The sequence below is a fragment of the Otolemur garnettii genome, unplaced genomic scaffold, assembly GCF_000181295.1.
Source record: "Otolemur garnettii isolate 467f Iridium unplaced genomic scaffold, OtoGar3 scaffold00012, whole genome shotgun sequence".
Taxonomy (NCBI): Eukaryota; Metazoa; Chordata; class Mammalia; order Primates; family Galagidae; genus Otolemur; species Otolemur garnettii.
The window spans coordinates 5,809,003-5,821,713 of NW_003852407.1; the positions used below are offsets into that span (position 1 = coordinate 5,809,003).

Genomic DNA, 12,711 nt, shown 5'->3' on the forward strand with positions numbered 1-12,711 from the left:
AGCACATTAACTAGCTTTACCACAGGTTTCCTATTATTGGTTTTTCCAGGGTTTTTTGACATTAGTTTTAAAAAGTTTCCAGAAGACATTTTTGTTGAGCAGTATTTATGATTTTCTTTAAGATTCCTTTTTTCAGAAGTATAGATGCCAAAGGAATTTGGTGGGAGGCAAACTGTGTAGAATCGCATAACCTAGGAAAAGCTTCCCTGAATTAAGAATAGTTGCTGCTGTCTGGGAGCTTAACAACATTAAAATGTTGTTACACCCAAAGATAAATGGCATCACAACTTTTGCATTGAAATGTTCACGTGAAGGCTTTTTAAGAATAATATTTTGAAGTTTTTGTTAATGTTGTCCTTGTAATTGTAGGCTGGGAGTCCTCCAAAGTCTTCACAATGTGCAACAATTTGTTCTTCAGGAGGGGATTCTTACCACTATAAATGGTTTTTGTTCAATGTTGCATTGATGGTTTTTTCCCTGTCTCCTTCTTAAGACAAAATATATATTCAGTTCCTTCATAAAGGAAGAAGAGAAAGGGAGGGAAGAAAATAAGCAATAATGGCCTCAGTTATTACTGCATTTGTACGGTAATGCCTGAATCTCTTCTGAGTTTTAATATTTAGAGCCCTGGTCATGAGGAATTCCAGAACTGTGTAGGAGTAGGGCTCAAATTAGAAATATTTTTGTTGGCTTTTTTGGAAGGGCTGACTGCTATGAAGTATTCTTAAAGTCCAGATTATGAAAATAATCCGTTTCAAAGAAAACACTTTGAAGATAAGAAATTGGTTAAGAATTTAGAACTTGAGTACTTAAAGTGTTCCATTAGTGCATGCAGGAGAATTTTAGACACAGATCTGAAAATCGTAGAATACAGAACTGAATTGAATATCAGAGTTACTGCTCTTATTTTGTAGTTTGGGAATTTTGTTTTTTTTAAGGCAGTCTCACTTTGTCACCCTCAGTAGAGTTCCATGGCATCAGAACTCACAGCAACTTCAGACTTTTGGGCTGAAGCAGTTCTCTTGCCTCAGCCTCCTGAGTAGCTGGGACTATAGGCACCTGCCATAATCCCTGAACTCCTGAGCTTAAACGATTCTCCTGCCTCAGCCTCCCAGAATGCTAGGATTATAGTGAGTCACTGTACCCAGTGGAATATCCTTTATGATTACGGCAACTCTTGCTGTTCTAACTTGAAGTTTCACATGAATAAGCCACAAAAATGTATTTTGTTACTGATATTTGCAAATTGAGGCATTTCATGTATAGTAAGGTATACAGATTTTAAGAACACTATTCAATAAAGTGTTATGCATAGATGTACTTCTGTAACCTCTAGTGTGTGATCAAAATAAAGAACATTTCCAGCTCCCAGGTGACCCCCTTTGCTACTCACTGCCACTCCTTCCCCAGGGTAACCACTGCTCCGCCTGTTGTCGGTATTGCCAGTTCATGATCTCCATGTGAAAGAAATCATACAATTAGAGCCTTCTCGTCCCTTTTGAGATTTTTTTAAGTTGTTGGATGTAGCAGTACTTTGCTTTTTGTTTCTTCTTTTTGTTGTTACGTAGTAGTCTATTATGTGAATATTCCACAATTTATTCATTCTGCTGTTAATGGGCATTTGGGTTGTTTCCAATTTTAGCTGTTATGAATAAAACTGCTGTGAACATTCTTATATACATCTTTTGGGGGACATAATGTGTTCGGTTCTCTTGGATACGCATCTGGAAGTGAAATTACTGGATATTAGGGTACGTAATTATTTAGTTTTGGTAAATATTGCCAAACACTTTCCAAAAAGATTGTACCAACTTACACTCACTAAGCTACAAATGAGAGTTCTAATTGCTCCACCTTCTCACTGGTCTTTTAACAGGCTATCCAGTGGTACCTATTTTGTGTATATAGTGCTGACTTCCATTTCCATTTTTATTTCTCTGATGAGTAATGTTGAAACCTTTTCCTGGATTCTTAGCCATTGGATATCTTCTTTTGTGATGTGCCCATTCAGATCTTTTCTTTTTCGGATTGGTTTAAACTTTCCTTATTGATTTGTAGGAATTTTTTAGTTTGTGACAGTTCTTTATGTGTTGTATACTTTGAGCTTTTAGTTGAGTATATGTGCTGCAATTATCGTACCCTGTCTTACGTTTGCTTTTTACTCTCTTTTTCTTTTTCTCTCTTTTGAGGCAGTCTCACTTGGTCACCCTGGGTAGAGTGCCATGGCATCATACCTCACAGCAATGTCAAACTCCTGGGCTCAAGAGCTTCTCTTGCCTTAGCCTCCCAAGTAGTTGGGACTATAGGCTCCCGCTCCAGAGCCCAGCTAATTTTTCTGTTGTGAGTAGAGAACAGGGGTCTTGCGTTTGCTCAGGTGGGTTGCTCCTGAGCTCAAGCAGTCCACCTGCTTTGGCCTCCCAGAGTGCTACAATTTACTCTGTTGATGGTATGAGGACATAGAGTTCTTAATTTGGGGGGGCCGGGGTTAGTCAAAGTTTATTTTTTTTGTAATTTTGACAATTTTGATGTGGTCCAATTTGTTACTGTTTCCTTCTGTTCTGCTTGAGAAATCTTTGCTTTGAGAAATCAAAAGGTATTTGCCTATGTTTTTTCCTGCACGCTTTTTAGTTTTACCTTTAATAGTTAGAGGTAAAACTATTTTAAATTTTTTAAATTATGTGAGAGTTTATTTTTTTCCATACATATTCAGTTGTTCATGTAACATTTATTGCAAAGACTATTCTTTCCCCCACTGAATGACAGTTGTCCTTTTGATACAAATCAAGTTACTGTGTATGACTCTGTAGATTCTTTATCCATATTTTCACCATCCCACACAATCTTGATTACTGTAGTTTTATAATATCTTTGTTGTTGCTGCTGTTGTTGCTGAGATAAGATCTTGGCCTGTTGTTGGAGACAGAGTGCAGTGTTGGTGTCATAGCTCACTGCAGTCTCTCTACTCTTGGGCTCAAGAGATCCTCCTGCCTCAGCCTTCCATAGCTGAGACTGCTGATATTGCCACCATACCTCTATAAAATTTTTTTTTTATTTTTTATAGAGACAGGACCTTACTATTGTCCAGGCTGGCCTTGAACTCCTGGCCTTAAGCAATCCTCCTGCCTTGGCCTCCCAAATTGCTAGGAGTATAAGCATGAGCCACCATGCCCAGCCTATTTATAATAAGTCTTAATATCTGATATTATACATTTTTCAACTTTCTTCTTCTTTTTTTTTAAATCATCCTTGGTAGAGTGCTGTGGCATCACAGCTCACAGCAGCCTCCAGCTCTTGGGCTTAGGCCATTCTCTTGCCTCAGCCTCCCGAGTAGCTGGGACTATAGGCGCCCACCACAACACCAGGCTATTTTTTTGTTGCAGTTTGGCTGGGGCCAGGTTCGAACCCACCACCCTCAGAATATGGGTCCAGTGCTGTACTCACTGAGCCATAGGCGCTGCCCCAACTTTATTCTTTAAGATTGTCCTGACTGTTCTTCATCCTGTGCATTTTCATATAAATTTTAGAATCAACTTTTTAATTTTCACAAACATGACTTGCTAGAACTTTGAAACTTCATTAAATCTATGACTTTGGGTAGAATTACATCTAAGCCGTAATGTATCTTACAGTCTATAAAAATGAAATATATCTTTATTTAATTTTTGTTTGTTTGTTTTTTGAGATAGAGTCTCACTATGTCACCCTGGGTAGAGTGCTGTCATGTCCCAGCTCACAGCAACCTCCAACTCCTGGGCTTAAGCGATTCTCTTGCCTCAGCCTCTCAAATAGCTGGGACTACAGGAGCCCACAACAACACCTGGCTATTTTTTGGTTGTAGTTGTCATTGTTGTTTGGCAGGCCTGGGCTGGATTTGAACCCACCAGCTCTGGTGTATGTGGCTGGCACCCTAGCCACTGAGCTATAGGCGCCGAGCCTGTCTCCATTCATTAGGTTGGTTAATTTTTATATTTGCTCTCATCAGTGTTTTATAAGTGTTTAGATGTAGGTCTTAGACATATTTTGTTAAATTTTTATATTTCATGTTGTTTGATGCTATTGTAAATGGTATTGTGTTAAATTTTATGTATAAATGCTTGTTACTAATACATATTTAATTGGATTTTTGTGTGTTAACCTTGTATCCAGCAACCTTCTTTCATGTACTTGTTAATTCTAACAATTTATATGTGGAGTCTTTTGGATTGCATTTTCTACATAGACAATTGTGTCATTTACAAATAATGACAGTTTTACTTCCCTGCTTCTAATCTTTATATTTTCATTTCTTTTTCTTAGAGAAATATTGAAAATATTCATTATTCATTCATTATTGAGCTGTCTGGTACAGTACAGTACTAAATAGAAGTGGTGATAAATTTATAGACTAGACAGGGCAGCGCCTATGGCTCAAAGGAGTAGGGCGCCGGCCCCATATGCTGGAGGTGGCGGGTTCAAACCCAGCCTGGGTCAAAAGCTGCAAAAAAAGAAAAAAATTATAGACTAGACAGGTTATCTAATTTTTAAACTTAGGGAGTAGAATTTTGAATATTTTGTGACTTTCAGTATTTCATACTATGTTAGTAGGCTATGTTTGTTTCTGACTTCCAGCGATAACCAGGAATAGCAGTGTTGAGCTTGTCTTAGACCTTCTGTTTTTAATTGTTCATTTCTTCTTCTCTGAATATAAAGTATTCTTATAAAATTTGTTTTATATGGAACACTGAGTCTTTAAAAACTCATTACATTGGCTCGGCGCCTATAGCTCAACCGGCTAAGGCGCCAGCCACGTACACCTAAGGTGGCGGGTTCGAATCCCCAGCCCGGACCCGCCAAACAACAATGATGGCTGCAACCAAAAAATAGCTGGGCGTTGTGGCGGGCGCCTGTGGTCCCAGCTACTTGGGAGGCGGAGGCAGGAGACTCGCTTGAGCCCAGGAGTTGGAGGTTGCTGTGAGCTGTAATGCCACGGCACTCTACCCAGGGGGACAGCTTGAGGCTCTGTCTCAAAAAAAAAAAACTCATTACATTGTTTTTAGTAATTATGAGAGAGTTACTGTGTTGATACGACATTGGAGATAGTCTAGGGGTTTCATTAATTACATGTTAATGTGATTTTCCTTTGATGTTTTTCATAATTCACTAGTTTTAATTTGAACTTTTGGTGGTTTGGGTTTGTTGGGTTGATTGGTGTTAGGTTTAAACATTGCATGTTGATATTTCAGCATTACTTTAGTTCAGGGGTTCTCAACCAGGGACAATTTCATCCTCTAGGAAACACAGGACAATGTCTGGAGACCTTTTTGTTGTTGTTGTCATAACTTGAGGAGAGGGGAGCTGCTGGCCTCTGGTGGGTAGAGGCCAGGGATGCTGCTGAACATCCTACAATATATAGGTCTACCCCACCACAACATCCTTCAATACATAGGTCTACCCTATCCCAACCAGGCATTTTTCTGGCCCAAAATGTAAATAGTACTGAGATTGAAAAACTCTGATCTCGTTCAACCCCTTCATTGGAAACCGAGGCCCACAAATGTAAAGTGCTTTGCTATTACTTATTTTAAGTAGTATAGATACTGTGTTTTCTCCATTTGTGAATAAGAATATTGTCATTACTATCAGACACTGATCAGATACATTAGTACCACAGGGACTGTGAAGTTCACATGCATCTTCTTGGTTACCTCCAAAGAAGGTGAGCATTATTCTCCATTTTATAGGTCAGGACATTGAGACATACAAAAGTTCATCCATTAATTAATATAATCAGAAAACATATTGAGAGGTACCTGGCCTTTTTTTTAAAGTAGGAAATACAATGATGAAAAAAACTGATGTGCATTGTAGAGGTTACATTTTAATGAGGAAGATACTTCAACCATAACTGGATATGCATTATCAATTATGGCACATGCAGAAGGAAAAAAAGAGGATGAGATAAGAGATTGAGAATGTTTTCATAAATATGCTGACATTTAAGCTGAAACCCAGCAAAGAAGCAGAAGAAATTATTGTGAAAATATAGGGAGCCATTTCAGGTAGAGGGAGCATTGTGTGTGGGACTGAAGCAGGAAAAAGTTTGACTTCTTTTGAGAAAATGAGAGCAAAATATTGTGCTTGGAGAAAAGTTAATGAGATTAGAGATGTGTGGTTGGGGTTAGACAGGGCAAATCTTTCTGGACTGTGTTAAGAACTTTGATTTTGTACTGTTTACAATGGCAAGCTATTTTTTGAGCAGGGAAGGGACATGATCCTATCTGCACTTTTAAACGCTACTACTATTGCCTGTACAATGAATTGGAATAATAAAGCAAGAGTAGAATGCAGGAACCCTTTGGAAAGCTGTTGCAGCCATTCAGGTGAGAGAATAAGATAGTTTTAAGACATTTTCATTTTTGGTTTGGAATTAGAAATTACTGGATTTGCTAACGAATAGGAATGTGGAGGTGGTAAGGGAACGTGAGAAACCAGGATGACCTCTAAGTTTCTGGCTTGGGTAATCGGGAGGAATTATTGAGATGGGAAAGATTGGGGGAGAAATACTTTAGGGGATTGGAGTGAAAGGGACTTGCTAGTTTGGTGTTAGACATTCAGGAGGTGTTTGACTTCACGTAAGCTGCAGTGTAATTTGTTTTGTGCATGTCCATCTTGAGGGAAAATGGTGAAAAGTTGATCACTTCCTAGAGAGGTTAAGTTATTTAAGACAGCATGGGGTACAGACATACCTCATTTTATTGTGTTTCATTTTATTCCACTTCTTAGATACTGTATATTTTATAAATTGAAGGTTTGTGGCAACCCTGCTCAAACAAGTCTATCTGAACCGTTTTCCCAACAACATTGACTCACTTTGTGTCTATGTCACATTTTAGTAATTCTCAGCAATATTTCAGACTTTCTTGTTGTTGTTATATCATGGTGATCTGGGATCAGTGATCTTTAGTGTTACCAATTTAATTGTTTTGGAGAGCCACAAATTGCACCCAAATAAGATGGCAAAATTAAATAGTAAGTATGTGCTCTTACCAGCCAGCTGTTTCCCCAAAAGAGTCGTACATACTTCAAATCAAAAGGTAGGGATGATTACATTTAGTGAGGAAGGCATGTCCAAAACCAAGATAGGCCAGAAGCTATGGCTTTTGTGCCAAACACTTAGCCAAGTTGTGAGTGCAAAGGTAAATTAGTGAAGGAAATTAAAAACGCGACTCTAGTAAAGCACAAATGAAAAGAAAGTGAAACAGCCTCGTTGCTAATATGGACAAAGTTTTAGTGGTCTGGGTAGAAGATTAAACCAACCACAGCATTCCCTGAATCCAAAGCCCTAACTTTCTTCAGTTCTATGAAGATAAGGAGAGGTGAGGTAGCTGAAGCTAGCAGAGGATGGTGTGAGATACAAGGAAAGAAGCATCTCCATAAATTTGCATAGAAGTGCAAAGGGCTGAGGTAGACACTATAGCAAGTTACTCAAAAGATCTAGCTAAGATAATGAAGGTACCTGCACTAAACAACAGCTTTTTAATGTTAACAAAACAGCCTACTATTGGAACAAGATACCACCTAGGACATTGATAGCTACAGAGAATTCAGTGGTTGGCTTCAAACCTGCAAAGGCCAGACTGACTCTCCTGTTAGGGGCTAATGCTGCTGGCAACTGTAAGTTGAAGCCAGTTCCCATATTTACCATTCTAAAAATCTTGGGGCTCTTAAGAATTATGCTAAATCTACTCTTGTACTGTGTAAATGGAATAACAAAGCCTGGATGACAGTACATCTACTTACAGCATTACAGCATGGTCTGATGAATAGTCTCAGCCCAATGTTAATACCTGCTGCTCAAAAAACCAAAACAGACTCCTTTCAAAATATTACTGTTCATTGACAATGCACATGGTGACCCAAGAGCTCTGATGGAAATGTACCAGGAGATTAATGTGTTTGAATGCCTGCTAATACAGCATCCATCCTGCTGCCCATGGATCAAAGAGTCATTTCAACTTTCAAGTCTTATTATTTAAGGAATATATTTTGTAATGCTATAGCTTCCATTGACAGTGATTCCTCTGACTGGATCAGGGCAAAGTAAGTTGGAAACCTTCTGAAAAGGGTTCACCATTCTAGATGCCATTAAGAACATCATGATTGATGAGAGGAAGTCAAAATATCACCAGTAACAGGAGTTTGAAAGAAGTTGATTCCACTATCCTGGATGACCTTGAGAGCTCTGAGATTTCAGTGGGAGGAAGTAACTGTAGACATAGTGGAAATTACAAGAGAACTAGAATTAGAGCCTGAAAACATGCCTGTATTGCTGCGATCTCATGAGAAAACATGAGTGGATGAGGAGTTGCTACATATGGATGAGCAAAGAAGGTGGTTTCTTGGGATGAACCTATTCCTGGAAGGTACTGTAGACATTGTTGAAATGACAACAAAAGATTTAGTTGAACTTAGTTGATGAAATAGGAGGGCTTGAAGGCTTGACTCTAATTGTGGAAGTTCCGCCATGGGTAAAATTCCATCAAATAGCATCACATGCTACACAGATCTTTTGTGAAAGGAGGAGTCAGTTGGTGGAGCAAACTTCATTGTCTTATCTTCAGAAATTGCCACAGCTGCCCCCACCTTCAGCAACCACCACTCGGATGAGTCAGCAGCCATCAAGAGCAAGGCAGGACCTTCCACTAGCAAAAAGATTGCAACTTATTAAAGGCTCAAATGATCATTAGCTTTTTTTTTTTTTTAGGAAGAAAGTATTTTTTCATTAAGGTATATACATTTGTTTTGGGACATAATGCTACGGAGCACTTAATAGACTACAGAATAGTGCACATATATGCACTTTCATATGCATTGGAAAACAAAAAATAGTGCGATTTGCTCCACCGTGATACCCTTTTGCAGCAGTTTGGAAGCAAACCTGCAGTATCTCAGAGGTGGGCCTGCATATAGAAGATGCTAGGTTGGGTTTCAGAAGTCCTGGGTTCCAGCACTGGGTCTGTCTCTTCATGGTTTGTGTGATTGATTGCAGCCAAAATCTCAGGGTGATTTCCTCCTCTGTAAAATGGGGCATGTTGGACTTGGTGTTCCTTCAGGTCTCTTTCATTAATACCCGGTGCCTCTGAATTTAAATTATCACCTTAGCTTTCTCTCACGACACTGCCTCAGATTTTATACAACTCCCTGGCTAGAATTTTTTTTTATAGTTTTTCCTTCATGCATGAAAACCTACAGCCAGAGATTCTGGGCCTTGTTTGTGCCTTTTTTCTGTACTTTAATGGGCTTATAGTTAGAAAATTTTTAGATTTTTCTACTGATGCATTATTTCTGGTACCAAAAACAACTAACATAGTCCTTTTGTACTGCTATAACAGAATACCTGATGCTGGGTAATTTAAAAAGAACAGAGATGTATTTCTAATACATCTGGAGACTGGAAAGTCCAAGGTCAAGGGCCCCACATTTAGTGATGGGTTCTTGCTGTGTTATCCGTGGTGGGAGGGCAAGAGAGTACACGAGTGAGAGAGGGAGAGGGGTCAAACTCAAAACTTTCCATCAGGTACTTACTCCTGCAGTAATTAACCCACTTCAATAACAGGATTAACTAATTCATGAGGGCAGAGTCTTCATAACCTAGTCACCTCTTAAAGGTCCCAACACTGTTGCATCGAGGATTAAATTCCTAACATATGAATTTGGGTGGACACATTTCAAACCACAGTAAGTAACTAGTAATCATCTTTTGTTGCCCTAATACAGTGGTTCTCAACCTTCCTAATGTCGTGACCCTTTAATAATGGTTCCTCATGTTGTGTTGACCCCCAACCATAAAATTATTTTTGTTGCTACTCCGTAACTGTAATTTTGCTACTGTTATGAGTCATAATGTAAATATCTGATATGCAGGATATATTTTCATTATTACAAAGGGATTGCAGTCTACAGTTTAAGAACGGCTGCCCTAACGAGTATAAAAATACTCCCAAGTATTGGGTATCTATTTTTAATATTTTAAAAAATATTTAACCATATATAAAAGGTCTTCTATTCTGTGCCCTATAAACCTTTACCTCTCAGGCCATCCTGAATATGCCTTGGCTCTTCAAAGATTCAGAAAAGCTGGCTGGGCATTGTGGCAGGCTCCTATAGTCCCAGCTACTGGGCTGGCTGAGGCAGGAGGATTTCTTGAACCTGGGAGTTTGAGGTTGCTGTGAGCTATGATGATGACACCATGGCATTCTACCCAGGGTGACAGAGTGAGACTCTCTCTCAAAATAAATAAATAAAGAATAAAGTTTTTAAAAAAGATTCCGTAAAGCTCATGCTGTGCAGAGAAGAATGGTAGAAGCAGGAACTGTTTCCTGGAGAGAAGCCATCTTCTCCAGCCTAGTGCAGAGCTCATTCCCGTTTAGGGAAATGCAGAGGAACCCATAGTTTCAGCTCTTCTAGGGCAGGCTCTCAAGTACTGCCTGAGAATTAAGTACACACATCAATCAAGCTGGTAAGTCTTATCCCCAGTTAATATAGACTATAATAAAATATTAACAAAGCTAAATCAAATGAGTTTTTAGTTTAGCTATGTAAGTGGAAAGCAATTTTGAGGTCTGTTGCATAAAGAATTTCAGTTCCGTGGTGGAGTAGCAAATAAATGGGCTTGGGGGTGGGGTGGCAGAAGGGCAGACAGAGCAATCCCGTCAGCTCATTGCTGTCAACTGTCGGTCTTTAAGACCAGCGGCATGGCTTTGCCTTGTTTCCTAACAGTCGGATCTCAAGATCTGCTTTACGAAATGAATTTGTGTTAATATTAGGGAGGAAATTTGAAGGATCTGTCCTGTGCTGTGAGTAATATGTACTAACTAACAGTAAGGCTCTGTCATAGTCCAGTATTGGTTTTTTCATAATAAAATAATCATAAATGTCTAAATGTTCTATCTCCCACAGGAGAGCATTTCCATGCCCACTGACAGTAGTAATTTAGCAGTTTCATAGTTGAGCACTTAATTACTCATAACTGTGAAGGGTAAGATGTGATGAATTCTTCCTCGATGGACATACTAAATGTTTTAACCAAGGAGATGACTTAAAGTAAATTAAGGTAGTGAGCTCACTTACTACATTGGTTAAAAGCAGTTTAAAATATACATCGTGTCCCACATGCCATTAGACGATTGTGTGAGGACTTCTGCCATGTGACTAAAGGGTGCATCATGGAGATGTTGACAGATGTTTGGGGGTGGGTTTGGGGAGGTGGATATCATTTGTGAAGGTTTTTCAATTTGTTTTGGTTTTTTGCCTGTCACTAATGAGGATCTCTAGCTATGTGTAGCGTTTGCTTCTCAAACTAAAGGGAAAACAAACTAAAGGTATGAGAGTGTTGTTTGTCCCGTTTCAGGACAAAGCAGGGGACTCGACACCAAAAGCTCTCCTTAACCCTTGGTAGTCTGTTCTGGGAAGGTGGTCTGATTTGTAAAGTAATATCAAAAGCTAGAATAAAGAGGTAAAAATGTAAACAAAGTCTTTATAAAATGCTCTGTTAAATCTCGATTAAAAAGGAACTTATATCTTGGAGGAGAGGAAACAGGAGTTTGAATATTTTAGGAGTTAACATGTCATTGCAGCAACGATTGTGTAGTACTGTAAAAGGCTCAAGAGCCTCCTGCCTACCATTAGGGAAGGTTGAAACAACTTGTCTCATTAAGTTAAGCTTCTTCCCTTGAGTGTCTTATTTAGCATTAGTTCTCTTAATTCTCTTTCCCTGGTGATTTGGGTAAAATGAAACCACTAAAGGAAAAAGGTTGACGCAATCCCAAATTTAATAATCTATCACCTTACTTTAGTGTATCTGAGTGTAATTCCCAGCAGTTCTTTGTGAATTCATTAGAAGACAGCAAGTCATTAAAAGTTAATAAGAAACTATTTGTTTCTGTGCGTGTGAATAAAACCTCTTTGTAAGTCTGACTTTCTCTCACCATCATAAAAACCTTGCTTTTAGCCAATATTCATTTTCTCTGTCTCCTTAGGTTACTTCTGGATGGGGCACCTCTGATAGCAATCCACAAAGCCAGGTATTACAAGAGGAAAGATGGCTTGGCCCTGGGGCCTGGGCCATTTGTGACTGCTTTAGAGTATGCCACAGACACCAAGGCCACAGTAGTGGGAAAGCCAGAGAAGACGTTCTTTTTGGAAGCATTGCGGGGTACTGGCTGTGAACCTGAGGAGGCCGTCATGATAGGAGATGTAAGTAGAATTGCCCCCGAGATGCTGTGGACTCACCTGTCATGATGGGAGCCGGCTTTAGGGAGGCGGACCTTCTGTTACTGATGATAGGAGGTAGAAACAGCTGCCTGTAGAATAGGCTTCCTTATAGATGTTAGTGATATTTTTCTAAAGATCTGAAATTTTTATTATTTCTGACATTTCTCCCTAGTGTAATGGGGATATATATATATAAAATAGAGAGAGATATAAAATTCAAAAAACCTTTCTATTAGAAGTCAATTAAATGCTTTATGTGTCTTTTGGAGGAAAATCCCTACACAATTTTTTTGAATCCTACTTTGGAGAACAACCTATACCTAAAGAATTCTACCATCAGCGCGGCGCCTGTAGCACAGGGGGTGGTGGGTTCAAACCCAGCCCAGGCCAGCTAATCAACTGCAACAAAAAAGCCGGGCATTGTGGCAGGTGCCTATAGTCCCAGTTACTTGGGAGGCT

The 12,711-nt window shown here is 39.2% G+C and overlaps 1 protein-coding gene across 4 annotated transcripts in view; it reads left to right on the forward strand.

Moving 5' to 3' along the window:
* HDHD2 (haloacid dehalogenase like hydrolase domain containing 2) overlaps positions 1–12,711 on the forward strand; it is a 45,562-nt gene that overhangs the window by 25,078 nt on the left and 7,773 nt on the right. For all 4 annotated transcript variants that reach the window (XM_003784718.3, XM_003784719.3, XM_023510206.1 and 1 more), the window contains exon 5: positions 12,018–12,234. In XM_003784718.3, the coding sequence (XP_003784766.1) occupies positions 12,018–12,234 (217 nt within the window). The remainder of the gene's footprint in view (positions 1–12,017; positions 12,235–12,711) is intronic.